Source organism: Protomyctophum parallelum (genome assembly GCF_964188405.1).
Source record: "Protomyctophum parallelum genome assembly, chromosome: 22".
NCBI classification, from domain to species: Eukaryota; Metazoa; Chordata; class Actinopteri; order Myctophiformes; family Myctophidae; genus Protomyctophum; species Protomyctophum parallelum.
In genome coordinates this window covers 19678342-19697621 of record NC_139714.1, presented here as the reverse complement: position 1 = coordinate 19697621, position 19280 = coordinate 19678342, and the positions used below count along the sequence as shown (strand labels likewise).

At 44.8% G+C, this 19280-nt stretch overlaps 1 protein-coding gene across 1 annotated transcript in view; it reads left to right on the top strand.

Moving 5' to 3' along the window:
- LOC310879757 (lysophosphatidylserine lipase ABHD12-like) overlaps positions 1-19280 on the top strand; it is a gene marked incomplete at both ends in the record, with an annotated part of 119568 nt that overhangs the window by 5769 nt on the left and 94519 nt on the right. The window contains one exon of the mRNA XM_083794587.1: positions 225-636. Within this exon, the coding sequence (XP_083650713.1) occupies positions 225-636 (412 nt within the window). The remainder of the gene's footprint in view (positions 1-224; positions 637-19280) is intronic.

Here is a 19280-nt window from a genome sequence, read left to right as displayed (position 1 = left end):
GGACCATCATACAGTATACCACACTTATACTGTACCAGCACACTATACAGCAGTGGTTCCCAAACCTTTTCATGTCAAGGACCCCCAAATTTACACTAATTAGCCCGCAGACCCCCATTAGAAATTACATGCCAGGGACCCCCACGCTACAGCATCAATAACATCACATGACACCTGTACCAGCACACTACAGCATCAATAACATCACATCACACCTGTACCAGCACACTACATCGTCACACCTGTACCAGCACACTACAGCGTCACACCTGTACCAGCACACTACATCGTCACACCTGTACCAGCACACTACATCGTCACACCTGTACCAGCACACTACAGCATCACACCTGTACCAGCACACTACAGCATCACACCTTTACCAGCACACTACAGCATCACACCTGTACCAGCACACTACAGCATCACACCTGTACCAGCACACTACAGCATCACACCTGTACCAGCACACTACAGCATCACACCTGTACCAGCACACTACAGCATTACACCTTTACCAGCACACTACAGCATCACACCTGTACCAGCACACTACAGCATCACACCTGTACCAGCACACTACAGCATCAATAACATCACATCACACCTGTACCAGCACACTACAGCATCACACCTGTACCAGCACACTACAGCATCAATAACATCACATCACACCTGTACCAGCACACTACAGCATCAATAACATGACACCTACACCATGCACACTATGCTGTACTGCATGCAGTGGCTCTGAAACTGCTTCATGTCAAAGACCCCGAAATCTATGTGTATTTGGCCGCGGATCCCAAACTGAAATTAAAAACATTCAAAATTGTACAACCTATACGGTTATGACGTTTGTTAAATAGGGGGGTGGGGGGGGGGGGGGTAAATCACACTTGTGTGACATGAGGGACACTCTAATCATCATACATCAGCCAATCAAATAATCACATTCCATGCTACAAACACAAATACGTGCTCAAACACACCTACACAGCCAAACACACATTTCAGCACCAGAGGGAAGGAACAGCGACACACATACAGACACACATGCACACACAAAGCCTATGTGTCACAATCACCATCGTTTCCAAGCTGAAAAATGAACATAAATTGTGGAAGTAGCCCATCCCCAGGCACTGCAATTGTTTTTATTGTAAAATGCATACATTCATTTATTGACAATGTACTATATTATGTGGCCAAAATCAATTTGATTTGAGCCAAGATTAACTTCTCAGGCGGCTACTAAAAATGAACGTGTGAATGTGCATGTGCACATGCACTGCCTGCCTGCAGGTGGTGGGTGCTATAGTCTGGTCTATGGGAAGTGCATGTGGATGTGCATGCACCTTAGCTCACCAAACCATGCGGCTGTGTCTGTTTCAACACCTTTGCAAGAGATTCTATTTTTTGCCTTTCACAATGTCCTCTAATCTCGCCTCCTCCTCCTCCTCTGCTCTCTGGTATCCTCCGCTCAACTCAGATGCCCACATGCTAATTCAGTGGTGGAAAACGTACTCGCATCATTTACTTAAGTAAAAGCATCAATACTGCAATAATATAAATGTACTTGAGTAAAATTAAACAAATATATTGGCATCAAAATGTACGTAAAAGTACCAAAAGTAAATTATGCGGAAATCTTCTATTTATTTTTTTCAAAATGTATACCCTTTTTGTAAAAAGTACAATATTTGCCTCTGAGATGTAGTGGAGTAGAGGAGTAAAAGTATTGAAAATGTCACAAAAGTGTACTTAAGTACAGTACTTGAGTTAATGTACTTCGTTATTTTACACCATGCTATTAGGTCGTGTCAGTGTGTGTATGTGTGTGTGTGTGTGTGTATATATATATATATATATATATATATATATATTTAATTAATATATTATACAAAGTGGCAATGCCATGTGTGATGTGAGAACTGAAGGAGATGAGAAGGAAAGGGGAAGACAATTGGAGAGAAAGATGCTGAAAAAACATTTGAAAGGGTAAAATGGAGGACAGGACAGAACGAGGGGAGAGAGAGGATAAAGGAAACCAAACGAGGAGGGTGCGGGCACAGGCAGCGATGATGCTCGGCTAGACGAGGGCATTGGGTACGCCGTGTCCTTAAAAATCCTCAGCAGCGAGGGGAGCTGAGGAGAGGGAGGGAGAGAGAGAGAGAGAGAGAGAGAGAGAGAGAGAGAGAGATATGGAGTGAGTAGGCGGGGTGTGACAGAGAGGATGGCGAGGCTGTGAGCAGCGGTGCCTGCATATCCGCGTATTATAAGCGACTTTGGGCTCGCTTCCCTAGGGTTTAAACCAGTGCCTTTCATAAATGTTTGTGTCGAGGACTACTCATGGGCCCACGGACCCCCCGTTGGATTTTGTGTGTAGTTTAAAACGATTAAAAAAGATTTGACATAATTATTTATAATTCTGTCAACCTTTTGACTAACCCTCACAGATTTTGATGCTCAAGTTATCAAGTAACTATTATCAACTAATTGTGCATGCGGACCCCTTTGTGTGATAATTATAGCCGTTTCTTCTGGGCTCACTTTCAAAGACCTGTGCTTCTCTCTTTCACAGAAAATTCTGGCAATGCTGGCTGTGAGCAGTGCGGCACGGAGGGGAGGGTTTAGAAATGAGGTTAGTAAACCAAAAGAGAAAGTGAGAGCGCCCCACCGCCCTACCCCTTCGGAACGCGTCCACGCTACGACAGCCCGCCCAACGAACCGATGTAATAGATTAACCGAGATATACTGGCCAGATGGGCGATGATTCAATCTAGCTCTCAGGCACGCGCGTGCTTGTGTGTGTGTGTGTGTATCGTGCGCCAAACTCCTGAACTCCTGAAGGGGTCCATATTTCTGCAGTTGGTAATCCTGCAGTGTTTGTCAGCAGTGAGTGAGGGCTCCAAATAGAGCCAATTTAAAGGGCATGAAATCCTGCAGGCTGATTTAGTTGTCCCACTCCAAATGGAACCAAATAGACCATTTGGTTCAATTTGTATACACTCTCAGAGTTAAATCAACATTGGTTAATATCAATTGGGGGTCCATGGCATGTCTTTTCAAATGGGGGTCCGCGGGGCTAATTAGTGTCATTTTGGGGGTCTTTGACATGGAAAAGTCTGGGAACCACTGATGTAAGCAACACAGCTGCAGCTAATCAAATGAATGGGTGTGTTAGATGTCAATACTGTCCATATCGGGCCACGCCCCTTGGCTCTGGACACCCCTATGAAACTCACACACACACACACACACACACACACACACACACACACTCACACTCACACACACTCACCCACACACACACAGCTTTTAAGAGCTTTGACATTTTCCCAGTTATTACTGTGGTGTCACCCTGACTCCTCTCTCGTTCATTGGTTCTCCTTTCTCTCTCTCTCTCGCCTGCAGAAGAAATTTGCTGTAAACTGCAGTGCATGACAGAAAGAACAGTTTGCTCCGTCTGTCTGTCTTTTGTGTGTGTGTGTGTGTGTGTGTGTATGTGTCTCTTTTGTGTTTTCTTCTTCCAGAGCACGGTCCCCAGATGAACAAATGTCAAGCTCTCCTCTCCTCTCCTCTCCTCTCCTCTCCTCTCCTCTCCTCTCCTCTCCTCTCCTCTCCTCTCCTCTATTGTGTTTTAAAGAACGTTGTGTTCTTCGCAGACTATTTCAAGAGTGCTTTTGCTTTAACGAGCCAATCAAACAACAACACTGCACACGCTTCAGTCTCAGAACATGCACTCATGTGAGAGCAGGAAGTGCTGCCGCAGCAGCGCCACATGTGGCTAGCAAGGTGCCAAGTGAGGACAGAGAGACAGAGGGATAGAGACAGAGACAGACAAAAAGAGAGACAGAGACAGAGAGAGAGAGAGAGACAGAGGGATAGAGACAGAGACAGACAAAGAGAGAGACAGAGAGACAGATACAGAGACAGAGAGAGAGAGACAGAGGGATAGAGACAGAGACAGACAAAGAGAGAGACAGAGACAGAGACAGAGGGAGAGAGAGAGAGAGAGAGAGAGAGAGACAGACAGAGAGAGGGACAGAGAGAGACAGAGAGGGACAGAGAGAGAGAGACAGAGAGAGACAGAGAGATAGAGAGAGAGAGTTACCATGCTCACGACTTGTCTGTCTGTCACACACACACACACACGCGTGTGTGTGTGTGTCCCCCCGCACTTTTTTGTTTTAACCACCTGAAGGTCTGCTCTGTCATCGCCTGCAGACAGACAGACAGACAGACAGACAGACAGACACATAATGGATTAGATTAGCAGTCTAGCAGAGAGAGAGAGAGAGAGAGAGCTGCGTCAGACATCAAAGCCTGACTGGTGCAGTCTCGGATTTCTTGCAAATCACTCCTGCACTGACACTGTGCACGCATGCAATGCACGCACGCACGCACATTCTAGAGTTACACCTCCTAGTTCAGGCGCCCAGAATCACACAATACAGTGACCCCCTCTCTCTCTCTTTCTCTCTCTCTCTCTCTGTCTCTCTCTCTCTCTCTCTCTCTCTCTATATATCTGTCTCTCTCTCTCTCTGTCTCTCTCTATCTGTCTCTCTCTCTCTCTCTCTCTCTCTCTCTCTGTCTCTCTCTCTCTCTCTATATCTGTCTCTCTCTCTCTATCTATCTCTGTCTCTCTCTCTGTGTGTCTCTCTATTTCTCTCTCTCTCTCTCTCTCTCTCTCTCTCTCTCTCTCTCTCTCTCTCTCTCTCTCTCTCTCTATCTCTCTATATCTGTCTCTCTCTCTCTCTCTCTCTCTATATCTGTCTCTCTCTCTCTATCTCTCTATATCTGTCTCTATCTCTCTCTCTCTCTCTCTCTCTCTCTCTCTCTCTCTCTCTCTCTCTCTCTCTCTCTCTCTCTCTCTCTCTCTGTGTCTCTCCCTGCCGCGTATTGTCGTTCCACACATTCACTGTTGTTGCGTCTATTTATTCCCTTGTTTGAAGTGTTATGTTTTAACAATTGGACTAAAATACCCCCAATCCCCTCCCTCCCTCCTGGGCCACCTGTGGTCCCACTTTAACCTCCTGTCTCTCTCTCTCTCTCTCTCTCTCTCTCTCTCTCTCTCTCACACGCACACACACGCACACACACGCACACATGCACGCACACACCATCTCCGTGTCACCCCTGTGTCATTTCAACTAAGCGTGCCTGTCATTTCTCTGGTGTCTCATGACTGGGCTGTGTGCGTCATTGCGAGGGGCTTACTCAACATAGTAGCCCCCCGCCCGCCCGCCACAGGCACACACACACACACACACACACACACACACACACACACACACACACACCTCCAAAAAAAAATAATGGTTCATGCTCATTTAATTCACATTATTGTAACTTTCCTTTTGCGCGTGTCACTCCAGAAACAGGATTGTGTCAAAGGTCGTGTCCTTCTTAGACACACTAAACGCAGAACGGTAGATCTGATATTTTTATGCATTTGAAAACTTGCTAAATGTGACATTCTGCATTATGACTACTTTCTACTTTTGGGTACTTCAAGTCCATTTCGATGCCAATACCTTTGTACTTTTACTCAAGTACATTTTGAACTGAATTTTGAACTGAATTGCAGTTTTGATACTTTTACGTAAGTAAAAAATCCCACTGAACTGAGTGGTGCAACTCCCCCCCCCCCCCCACCCTCCTCCCTATCTCTCTCTGTTTCTGGCACAACAGCGCCCCTACTGGTATTCATAGTCATACTGGTGCTCATTGACGTCACATAGGTATACACGGACATTGCTGTTCCTTGGAGTGGTTGCACCACTCAAAAAAATAAATAAATAAACATGTGTATACTTTCTCCACCACTGTGTGTATCCATTCATGGAAGTGCTATACTGTAGAATGTATTTGCGGTGATGACTCCAGTCATGCAGCACAGGGCCATGTATGTGTCTACCATTACATACAGTACAGTCACTGCAGGCCGGGCCAGGGCCATGTATGTGTCTACCATTACATACAGTACAGTCACTGCAGGCCGGGCCAGGGCCATGTATGTGTCTACCATTACATACAGTACAGTCACTGCAGGCCGGGCCAGGGCCATGCATGTATGTGTCTACCATTACATACAGTACAGTCACTGCAGGCCGGGCCAGGGCCATGTATGTGTCTACCATTACATACAGTACAGTCACTGCAGGCCGGGCCAGGGCTATGTTTGACCCAGTGCCGCCCGGAGGGGCTACACATTCTGCTGCGTGCACTGAAGGTCAAAGGCTCGCCTTACCGCACTGGTTTCCCAAGCAATGGGTCAGGCCCGGGCCCGTTCAAACGGTGGTCCGGGGACCACCAGTGGTCCTTGAGGGGGTTCCAGGTGGTGCCCGTGCTAAATGATGGAGAGGACCCTTATAGATCTTTAACCCATTTAGGCCTGACGTCGAAAAAAAAAAAAAAGTATTTTTAAATCCTGACAGTTTTCTGAAATACCTCATGTTTCTGTATCAGTGGTATGTAATTGGCCGCCAACCCCCATTTGAAAATGCCGTTTCAGGGACCTCCCAGAAGCAAAGATGTGAGTTAAAAGCTTTCGGTCTGAAAGAATATAATATTCAAAGATTTGCGCCACATTTTCACGATTTAAAAAAAAAATAGCAGACCTACAAGCTCGTAGCGCGGCACTCGGTGCCGCACTATGAGCTTGTAGATCTGCTATTTTTCAATAGCTGCCTAAAGCATAACATAATGCTTAAAACATCAAAAGGGGTTCCCGTTCAGAATTGGTTAACTCTTGAGAGTTAACCAAATGGACCCGTTTCATTTTACGCTCTCAAGACTTAAATTACTGTTAAACATCTGCAGTACTTAATTTTCAAGAATTCTACACACGATTAGAGAATGTAGAAGAATTGTTATTTTGCTCATCGTTTGCCTGTTATCTCTCCATTATGGATGCTACCACATCAATCCAGCATGGTAGAGCAGGTCGTCCAATGATCCCTGGGTCGGCGGTTCGAATCCCGGCTCCTCCTGTCCACATGTGGAAGTGTCCTTGGGCAAGACACTGAACCCTAAATTGCCTCCAATGAGTTGGTTGGTGTGAGCTTGCCACCATCGGTGTGTGAATGTGTGAATGTGGGAAGTGAGAACGCTGGCGTCGACTGTTCGCCGCTTCACCTCCCAATGTATGAATGAATGAACCATTGTAAAGTGCTTTGAGCACTTGGAAAAGCGCTATAAAAATGCAATTCATTATTATAAATCTTATCCAACGACAAACAAAATATTCAAACTTCTGCAGGGTCTGATAGGCAAAATCTCATCAAATAGGTGGACCGTGGCTCAAAAGCAGAATACATAAATGGACCTTGATATGAAAAGGGTTTGAAAACCACTGCTTTACACCACTGGGATACAACGGAACACGGGTTCCTTTTTCCCGTTTCCTGAGAAGTAACGCTTTTGGACATGTGAGGTCTCCACGCGCCATGCATAGACAACATCTACGATCAGTTTGAATCTGCAGACTGACCTTTTGGAGGCGAAAGAAACCTGGAAATCCAGAATGAATCCGTGTATTGTTCGCCGTTCTATTTCTGTGAAACCACTTGAGAGGAAATCACAAGAAACGCTTGTGTTTTTTTGTCAATAGAGATTTACAATACAAACACACACGCACAGTCACACACACACACGCACACGCAGGTCACATGTTTTAGTTCCGATGGCAAAAAACAACAACAGCATTCTTTGCTAATAGCCTGGTTAAATGCTAAGCATGCCCGGAATGCAAGCACGCGTATAGGCCACTGTTATCACAACATCATCATATGAGCCAGCTTAACACAAGCACAAAAACACAGACACACACACACACACACACACACACACACACACACACACACACACACACAGCGCTGTATGCGTTCACATTGTACCATATTACTAAACCAAACCCATCATCTAAATGCCTAATTCTTATACTAACCCCAACCCGAATATGTTTCTAATTGTAAGTCTAACCATGAAAATGTTCACAATAAAACAATCCCGACACATGCACACACACACACACACACACACACACACACAAAGGCGGCATAAAGGCGGCACACTCCTACTATACCATGTACTGTAAATGTCACCGCTATTTACAGTTGACACAGGTGAGTAGACACACGCACACACGCACACACACACACACACCGGCCTCAATCCTAATTTTTCAAATAGCCAATCTCATACCTCACAACGTGCCGATGAAGAGTGGCTAGTTGAACTAGTTTTTAAATGTTTTTCAAAATATTAAAATAAGGCTAATTCGTTTAGGGATAAGGAGTAATTAAGGCAGCGTACAAGATATAGGGCCCCTATCCTTTCACTGAAGATGAGCCCATGACATGTACAAGCTGTGAGCTTGTATACTGTAGATCCATATTTTCAAATGACATAGATTTTTGAAATAATAATCCAAATCTGCAAAGAAACTATAGTAACTAAAGCTGTCAAATATAGGGGCGTAGAAAGTACAATATTTGCCTCTATGGTTAAAGGTTCACTTTACACGCCATTTGTCATTTACATGCTTGCACATGAAATGAAAATCGTACTTCGCACCAGCAGTGTATAAAATAAAATAGCTATCAATAAATATGAAACAAATGGACACCTGGCCCAGTAACAGCTTCACACTGGAGGATTAGAGTGCATGTGTGTATGCATGCATGTGTGCGAGAGAGAGAGAGACAGAGAGAGAGAGAGAGAGAGAGACAGAGTGGGAGAGGTCCATTCTCATTTTCAGTGCAGTGGCCAACACTACTGAGGATATTATTGATACACACCACGTTCCCGCGACGCATTGCGAGCTTTATAGGTTTGCTTGCCGAGTATAACTCAAAGTTATACCGGCCCCTGCTGCTCCAGTGTCATCGTCAACTGTGCACATCTTTGTGCTCCAATATGTGGAAGTGCATGCATGTGCGTGTGAGTACGCGTGAGTGAGTGTGTGCGTGTGTGTGTGTTATCTTTGGTTATGTATTTCAGACCACCGACCTTTCCGAAAGGTTTCATTGTCCAGTTGTCCAAGCAAACACATGCACGCACGCACGCACGCACGCAGGCTGTGAATATGTGGTCATGCTGCAACGCCAAACAGCCCAATTAAATGCGTGTTCATGCCAGCGCTCACCCCCAGTCCCATTTCTGTTCAGGAGCAGAATGACAAAACTGTAGTTGAGTTGTCACTGACTTCAAATAGCAGCTCCCTCAAACTCACTGACCTCCCCTCCTCCTCACACACGCACGCACGCAAACACACACCCAGAAAAGTCGCACTGTGATTGGCCAGTAGTCACTTTGAGCCACTTTGAGTGTCAGTTGGTGGCAAACACTCACCTGAAAACATGATTTACAATTCTAACCCTAATACGTTCCTGCATTCAGCCAATTGAACACAGGCAGGGTGGGGCTTGGTAAAATCTAGTTGTAGGCCAATATCACGCGGACCCAGTGGACCCACATAGGGTCTATGCACAGCAGTCAAAGAAATTGGGTCTCTTCCTTACCTTGTGTTAGCAATGAAGGCTCTTATCCACTTTGTGTATAGTACAGTGGTCCTCAAACCTTTGAATTTCCCGGACCCACATTTGTACCACACACAAGTCATTTGTACACTCTCAGAGTTACACACCCATAAGGGGCCAATTGGAACCACCTCAAGGAACCATGAGGGTCCCTGGACCACACTTTGAGAACCACTAGTATGTGTTTCCAGCATAAGCCAACATGCACAACAGCAGCACCCTGACTATTTGACCACAATGGAACAGCCTTCATTAGTATCATTGTTAACACCTACTGTATGCATTAGAGTACGGTAGCATGTAGCCGCATCGTATGGAAACAAATCCAGAACATGTGAAATACGTTTGTTCGTTTTTATTAGCTCTGTACTTCTTGTAGTTGAAAATACCCCTCAGATAAACACGAAGGCAAAGACAGACACACAATTTATGATGTCAGGCGCACAAGAACTGATACTCGCCAATACGGTATACAGTACACGCATACTTTTCTGAAAGTGCTTTGACAGTACCCCCCCCCCCCCCCCCCAGGGCCCACCTCTCTTTGTCTACCTTTAGTCTGTGATTTGAGCACTCTCTCAAATAGACCTTGAATAGACTTGTGTATAAATAGCCTCCTTGTTCAAGTTGTTTTGAACTGTGAGCATTGTTCCATTTCTAGCATGTTTTCAAAGCGTGTCTGATGAATGTTTTGTCCTTGAAGGTGATCGACTAGAAAAATGTACTAAAATAGATCTCAGTGGTGGAAGTAGGCCTAAAGTAAAGTAAAAGTATTGTATGTACAAACACAAAAGTATGGGCATTTAAATTTACTTTAAAGGACCACTTCACCACTTTTCAACCTATTTTCATATAATTGGTCCTCACTAATGTTCATAATAAAATAGCACTATTTTTTTCTACTCGGTCTGTGTCTCATAAGAGGGCTGTTATGTGGGCAGTTCAGAAACCCGTCCACCAGTGACATCATCGTTTTCTTTTTTTTAAACAACATTGAAAAAACATTTCGATTTTCATTATCGTGAGAACAATGGCTTCCATTTTCACATTGCAACTTTTCAGGAAAAGCTTGCCGTTTCGATTAACTTGGATTCCCCATCGATGATGTCACTGTTGGACGGGTTTCTGAACTGCCCACAGCCCTCCTATGAGACACAGACTGAGTAGAAAAATTGTGCTATTTTATCATGATTATTAGTGGGGACCAACTGTATGAAGATAGGTTGAAAAGTGGTGAAGTGGTCCTTTAAGTAGCCTACCAAAGTAAAAGCACTCAAATAATAATTTAAAAAATCACTATGCCATTTTCAAATAACCAAAATATAAAAATGTATGTTTCTGATACAAATAATACATCTACATAGTAACTTGTAACTGACATTTTCAAATAATTGTAGTGGAGTAAAAAGTACATTATTATTACCTCTGTTGAATAGTAGTAGAATAACGTATTAGATTTTTTTTTTTACATACTCAAAGTACATACAAATTGTACTGAAGTGCATACTTGAGTGAATGAACTTTAAGAGCGGAGTGAGCAATTATTCGGGCTGCCGCGGCTGTGAATCGGAGGCACTAAACATCGCTGATGCTGTGGATGGTTCAATATTGACATGACACCTTGAGGACCAAAACGGTGTTGAATTCTACAGCGTTTTAGTCATAGTCTTTTGACAAAAAACATTATTTCGTTTTAGTCATGTATTAAAAGTCCTTAAAGGACCTATAACATAAAATTCTACTTTTTCAATTTCTTTTGTATTTTTGGGGCTCTCATGTGTGTTTTCTATTCCCACAAATAACCAATTTTGAACAATCAGGCCTTCATGTCATATGGGTGTTTTAATGGAAATTGCTCTCAGGAACAGCTCGACTGATTTTGGCCTCATCGTGATGTCCCCAATGTCACTCTACTTTGTATAATTCCTCCTCTTCTAAAGTCTTCAGTTCCAAATTTGCATTTCCACTTTGTTTACAATGTCCACCATTGTTGATTTTCCAAGCTGGCATGGCATGGAAACAAGCCTGGTTTTATCTAGCATCAGTATTATAATGACTAAAATATTAAATAATCTGCATATCAGCACCCCCACCACCTCAGGACATTGTGGTACTGCAGCTAAAACTGATTTCAAAGTCCAGAAAGAAATGACAAGGCCTGGTTATATCAGAGTGGTGATTGAGGCTCAAACCATTAGAAATAACTTTGAGGGACATAGACAATATGATATTAAATATTAAAAGCAGTTTTAAAATGCATGTTATTTGCGCTTTAAATTGTCACTTCACTGTCATCTGGGGAAACCCCCGTTGAGATGAGAACCACTGCATTATATAGGCCACGGACCCCAATTCATACCATTGATATTGATACAATCTACAGTATATACTGTAAAATCCTAACTGAGAGAGTTTTCAAATGAAACCAAATGGACCCGTAAGGGTCGCACAAACTAGTTCCCCTCGCACCTTCCTCCGTCCTGATGACTGGCACGTGACTGGCACGGCCCTGGGATAGGCGCTCAGAGGAACACACTTTTCTGCTTAATAATGCATTAATCATACAAGCTTAATACTTGGTAATGGTGGGGCTGATTTGAATGTATTGTGCTGCTGGGTATAGCTTATGTTTTGTATTAATAATCTAAATCTGCAGAGTAGCCAAACTATTAACTAAAGCGGTCAAATAATTGTAGTGGAGCAAAAAGGCTGTAACACTATTTAGTGGAGTCAAGTTCTGTAAATGTACCTCATACTGAAGTACAGCACTTGAGCAAATGTACTTAGTTACATTCCACTGTCAGGACAGTGACAAACTCACACAGACACACACTGTGTCATTATGCATTTCACTTAACTTTCCCCACCAACCGATGCTAATGTCAAGGGCCTTTAGCGCTGTTGCCGCGAGCTAGCCAAGCGTGTGGTACGATATCTGATGCCATTTCCCTAATTCTCCCTCCTGGCAAGCTCACCGACCATGGAGAAGATTAGAGATTTGAATATCCCTCCGTTTTGCTGTCAGACCATTTATTTTCTTAGGATTGTTATTTATTTGAAATTAACAGGGAAAATAGAGAAACTATAATCTGTTATTTTCACTACGTCTGTGCGACTCACTTCTATGGTTAGGTAGGATATTTAATTTACGGGGAAAAAATACATGTATACATTGGGATTTATTTTTCTTGCACCTTGGATTGTCATGCCCGAGGACACCTTTTGCCCCATTGGGTGCGTGGACTTGTTCAAAATAAATACATGCAAATACACACACACACACACACACACACACACACACACACACACACACACACACACACACACGCAACAAAACATCAAAACATCATGCACATACATAAATTATGAAAGGACTGCAATGGAAATAAGCCGCTGGCTTTACAAGACTGTGCATACATTCACCCAGTCAACAATAATGTATAAAGCACCGAAGTCTGACGTCAATATCGGTAGCGACTTCTCCGAGCAAAAACGCAGGTTTCGTTGAACTATATGGCGCGTTTTATCGCTCCCCGTTCGCAAGGCCCTTTACACATACACACATAATACTGTTTATATGATGATTTCAGGTGTGACAGTACAGTACAGTACAGTACAGTACAGTACAGTACAGTACAGTACAGTACAGTACAGTACAGTACAGTACAGTACAGTACAGTACAGTACAGTACAGTACAGTACAGTACAGTACAGTACAGGGACCCCCTGGGGACCCCCAACACGGTAACTGTCAGACATGGGATGGCTCGCCGGAACTGGCCCGGCTCCCTGGGCGCCTTCCTGGGGGTCTGGATGTTCCCCCCCCCCCCCCGATGACCCCCACACGATAACTCTGTCATTTCTAGACCGTTTCGAACGCGAGGTGGCTCGCTGGAACCGGGCGCGTTCCTGTGGGTGCTGGGAATTCCGGGGACCCCCCAGGGACCCCCACACGGAGTTGCACCACTCGGTTCACACGGGTATGATTTATTTATTTATTTGCCAGACTGACCCCTTCACCCAGTCATCACAAGCGTGCTCCATGTGACCTTTAGGCCACCATCATCCCACATGGGTGCTGGAAAAGGGCATGTTTACACTAGCAACTACCATAAAATGCTATTCTTAGAGACCTGCAACGGTAAAATTGTGTGTGCACGTGCACGCGGGTGCGTGCGTGCGTGCGTGTGTGCGTGCGTGCGTGTGTGCGTGCGTGCGTGCGTGTGAGCCAGAAACTCTCTGGTGACTTCATGCAGGCTGGTATGCCCCACCCCCACTGTGTAAGTGACACATAGTGTAAAGTGCCCTTTGTTCAGCCAAGCGCGTCATTTAACCAGCACGCCACTGAGTTCCAGTTGTCACCGTGACCTGGCAGCCAGGCTGACGTCAAACACGCACACACACACACACACACACACACACACACACACACACACACACACACACACACACACGCACGCACATACTCGCCAGATTCGCACCTGCGCAGGCACGTCAAGCACAACACATCAAGTAGTCACTTAGACGCACCCCCGAAACCCCCGTCTGTCATGCACAAGAAGAATGCACGCACGCACGCCTCTCACACACGGCATGACCTTGCAATCATCCAGGATATTTGGCAGCGGTGGTTCTGACTTCTGAAAAATGTCCCAAACTGAAAGTCAAGTCAAGTCAATTTTATTTATATAGCACATTTAAAAACAACAGCAGTTGACCCAAAGTGCTTTCCAGAACAGGTAGACCGTAGTCTATCACAGTGCAATAATAAAACGTATGTAATACAATTGAAAAAAACAGGCCTAAAACAAACAAAATAACAACAAAAACAATGAACAACAATAAACATTAAACTTCACACTGTATTAAAAGCCAGACTAAAAAGGTGTGTTTTCAGGTTGGATTAAAAAATCTCCAAAATCTCCAAAGTCTTCCACTCCACATAAAGGCTAATTCAGCCTTTATGTGGAGTGGAAGACTATTCCAGAGTGTAGGTCCAGCTGCAGAGAAAGCCCGATACTGTATAACGGCCACGTGAAAACACAGAGGCAGAGTCTTAGATTCTTTGGATGTTACATTTTAGATGTTATAACTTTCTCTGGACGCCATATCATTGTGACAAACCTGTTCCATGGCTGTTGGTGAATAACCAGTTTGCATGTTCTCCCTGTGCAGTAATCCTGGTCTCTAAACTGCCTCCCCCTGGCCAGCCGGGGCGCCTGATGGAGGGGAAGGGAACTGGTCGGAATAACGTGTTCCTTCCACACGCTACGTCAGGCCGGGGAAACTCTCCCCTGTCGGGTGAAAAGAAGCAGCTTGGACTCCTCATGCATAGAAGGAAGCATGAGGTCAGTCCGCTGCCCCCCCCAAGTTGGCAGAGGAAGTGTAGCACCCAGGATTACATTAGATAATTGACACTGGATGAAAAAATGGGTTGCAAAATCGTGGGATAAAAATGTATGAAGAAGTTATGGAGGAAGTTGTTTCATGTTTACCACCAGCACTTTGGACAGACAAAATACTATTTTGGACACACACACACACACACACACACACACACACACACACACACACACACACACACACACACACACACACACACACACACACACGTCACACACACACAGCCTTCTTTTCCTTTCGGCTTTTCCCTTCAGGGGTCCTCTCAGCATGGATAGGCTATATGCTATATTTGCTGGCTGGCCCCCTGAAACAGGAACCCCATGTCCCGAGTGCCAATTTAACTCTGAATTATGCACAAATGGGAAAGAGTTACAGACCCTTTACGGGTCCACTTTGGTTCCATTAGTATATAGGCTCTTTGAGTCAAATTATCCCTCATGATTTCACCGTGCAGGAGCGCCTACTGAGGAGGTCAGAGGTCATGGGTGGGAGGGGGTCATTCCGAGGTCAATCGGAAGGTTGCTCCGGGGGGTCAGCTGCTGTCGAAGACCCTTCAGATCAATAATATATCAGCCTCCGTCGTTTCATTTATCAGGGGCCCACTCACTCGGACATCTCCAAGGTGCTCGTGGCCCACCCATGCATGCTCTGACCGCCTAACGGCTGCCGTGTTAAGCGGTCAGATGGGTGGGCCGTGTGCATTTTCATCGCACGTTTATTTTAATAAATCGATTTGTTGTATTCCGGCTATACGATCAATTGGAACTAATAATGTTATCGGCATCGCAAAGAAAACATTGTTTTCATTAATGTTACATTATCTTCAACTAAAAGTGTATGCCAATTAATTTGGGGCCCACGTGCCACATACAGCCGGTACACAGGTTGGGAATGGCTGATTGATTTGCTACCTATAATCTATGTCGTCAGACGTTCCATCCCGCACTTCCTTCAGTCTTCAGCCTCCTCATCTTTCACCATTAAGGGTCCGCCGGATGAGGGGAGGAACTCGCTCCCTGACAGCCCCGGCAGGCCCCGGACCCCCCACTGAGACCCCCAGCCGTGAGTACGTCGCATCCAAATCCCCCCCCCCCCCCCCCCATTACGATCGAAAGTGAACCGGGGGGGTCGTAAAATATTTATTGACGCTCCACTCGTCTCCCTTGGGAATGGCGTTTATGGAGGATTGCATGCACGCGTGCACACACGCACACACACACACACACACACACACACACACACACACACACACTTTATCGTTGATTGCGCTAATATGTCTTCCACCTAACCAGAAGTGTTTGTCCACATCACAAACAACATCCATCACATTCATCAATGGGTCATTTTACTATTAAATATTAATACATATGGACAGGTAGAGAGAGAGAGAGAGAGAGAGAGAGTTGCCAAAAATATATTTTCCAGCTCACAGAAAAAAACCGATCAATTTAGCCCTCAAGCTCACCATTAGAGGCTCATTTATATGTAAAACATGCTCTCTCTCTCTCTCTCTCTCTCTCTCTCTCTCCCTCTCTCTTTCTCTCTCTCTCTCTCTCTGTATGTGCGTGTGTTGCCAAACCCAAACATATTTATTTTTCATTTATTTCATTTCAAGGGGGATTTCTTTTCTTTTTTTTAAGAAAGATAAAGAGGCAGTAATATGTGATGTTGGGTATATCAGTGACCACTTTGGACATTAATAACACTGGCAGCCAACGTCTTTGCCTTCATTTCCCAAGATTCTCCCCTGCTATGAGAGGGTACTGCCACACTATCAAAAGAGCTGCGCACGTTGTCGGCTGCGGACAGCTTCAAAACCGGGTTTTTAGACAGCTGGTGGTTGGAAAAAAAGCTTCACTTCCTCGGACGACTTGCGCGGCCAGATTCCCGGAAACGCTCTCCTCCGTGTCAAATGTAAGCTGCGCACAAGCATAAAAATGAAGCGTGTCACCCGGAAGTGATAGGCACTAGCCAATGGAACAGATGCAGCCTGCAGGCCATCTACGGGCGGGGTTTCAATTGTAGTTTTCTTCTTTCACAGAGCCAAACTCCCCTGGGAGGGACTTGTGAAGTTGTGAAGTGAATGTCGAGGGATACATGGGGACATTTGGGCACCTCAAAGTAACATTGTCTGTCCAAAATCAAAATTGTTAACAAATAAAACATTAGAAAAATCCTCTGAAGTAATGTAAAGCAGTGGTTCTCATGTTTGGTTCAGATCACCCCTGTAATCTTTTCATCCATGGCACCCCTGAATTATATTGTTATTTATTTATTGTAACCCTGTTCCATGACATTGAAAATAACTATATATACGTTTAACCACTTGAACCCGGGGACATAAAATAGCAGTATACAAGCAACGTGACATGATGTGAGTTTGTTGATGGGTATTTTGTTAATTATGATTTATTGTTTCATATTTTATGTTCACATCTTATTACTATGTTAAAAAAGACCTTGTAAATCTTCTTGTATCTGGTGCACAGGACTGCCCTGTCACCCAGTGATGTCATATCAATATTTGCGTGTGTATTATAATTCCACTATCAGCTGTCACCAACGCCAGAATTTGCCTGTTTGTCAACATCTTGTCAATGTCACTCCCACTTCACCAACCAAGAACTAGAGGACTACATGCCATTAAATAGGCTTCCGTGTGCGTCCCCTCTCGGGACCGCCCAAAGCCCCGGAAAGAAATCAAAGTGTCCGCTGCACTGAGCGGAAGACGTCCGCGGCGCAACTTAGGTCTGGAAACCCCGAAAGTGAGGCTCTTTGCTTTGAGTCGTATATGTCTGAAGGGGCTTTGCTGGAACTGGCAGTGAATGTGGCTTGGTTGAGCTCCATGCCTGTCTGCCCCATAGAGCTATAAAGGATAGAGTGAGCTCCATGCCTGTCTGCCCCATAGAGCTATAAAGGATAGAGTGAGCTCCATGCCTGTCTGCCCCATAGAGCTATAAAGGATAGAGCGGTTGGAGCTCCATGCCTGTCTGCCCCATAGAGCTATAAAGGATAGAGTGGTTGAGCTCCATGCCTGTCTGCCCCATAGAGCTATAAAGGATAGAGTGAGCTCCATGCCTGTCTGCCCCATAGAGCTATAAAGGATAGAGTGGTTGAGCTCCATGCCTGTCTGCCCCATAGAGCTATAAAGGATAGAGTGGTTGAGCTCCATGCCTGTCTGCCCCATAGAGCTATAAAGGATAGAGCGGTTGAGCTCCATGCCTGTCTGCCCCATAGAGCTATAAAGGATAGAGTGGTTGAGCTCCATGCCTGTCTGCCCCATAGAGCTATAAAGGATAGAGTGGTTGGAGCTCCATGCCTGTCTGCCCCATAGAGCTATAAAGGATAGAGTGAGCTCCATGCCTGTCTGCCCCATAGAGCTATAAAGGATAGAGTGCGGACCGAGTAGCGACAGCCCCGCCCCCTGCTATTAGAAAGCATCAACTACATAGTAATAACGAACAAAAAAAAAACAATAATAAAAGGAGCGACAAAAAAACTAAAAAAGGACATGTAATGATCTAGGAGGTAAAAGCAATGCTAAAAAGGTGTGTTTTAAGATTTCGTTTAAAAATTTCCACAGATTCAGAGAACCGTAGATCCCTTGGCAGGCTGTTCCACAGCACAGGGGCAAAGTAGCTTGTTTTAGGGGTCTCTGGAATCTCTAGGAGGCCAGTGCTGGATGATCTGAGGGGTCTGCCGGGCAAATATTTAGGAACCATTTCTGAGAAGTAGACAGGTGCATTTCCATTTAATGTTTTAAAAACAAGTAAAAGATTTTTTAAATCTATTCTAAAATGTATAGGCAACCAATGCAGGGACTTTAAAATTGGTGTAATGTGTGCTCTCTCTGCGTTTGGTCTTTGTCAGCACGCGGGCAGATGCGTTTTGGACCAGTTGTAACCGACCAATGGATTTTTTGGGGTAAGCCAGACAGGAGAGCGTTGCAATAGTCAAGCCTGCTGGTGTTGAAACAGTGGATGAGCTTTTCGGTGTCATTTTGGGACAGAAATGGTCGGACTTTGGCAATGTTTCTCAGATGGTAAAATAATATTTTGGTGGTGTTTCTGATAGAATAAGTTGCTCAGTGGCGTTTTGAAGCACGTGGAAGACTGCCGGATGTACCATTATAACTCAATGGCTCGAGGGGGCGGAAGTTGAGAGTGGTCTGAAATTTGAGGTCAGGGTTGACGGCGCACTGACGTCACTGAACGTCCGTCCACCCCCATGAATGTGCTGCAGTTCCAGTGTTGGCCAGTAGGGTAGTGTGTGTGTATGTGCACGTGCGTGTGCATGTGCATGTCTGTCTACCGCATGCATACTATTCAT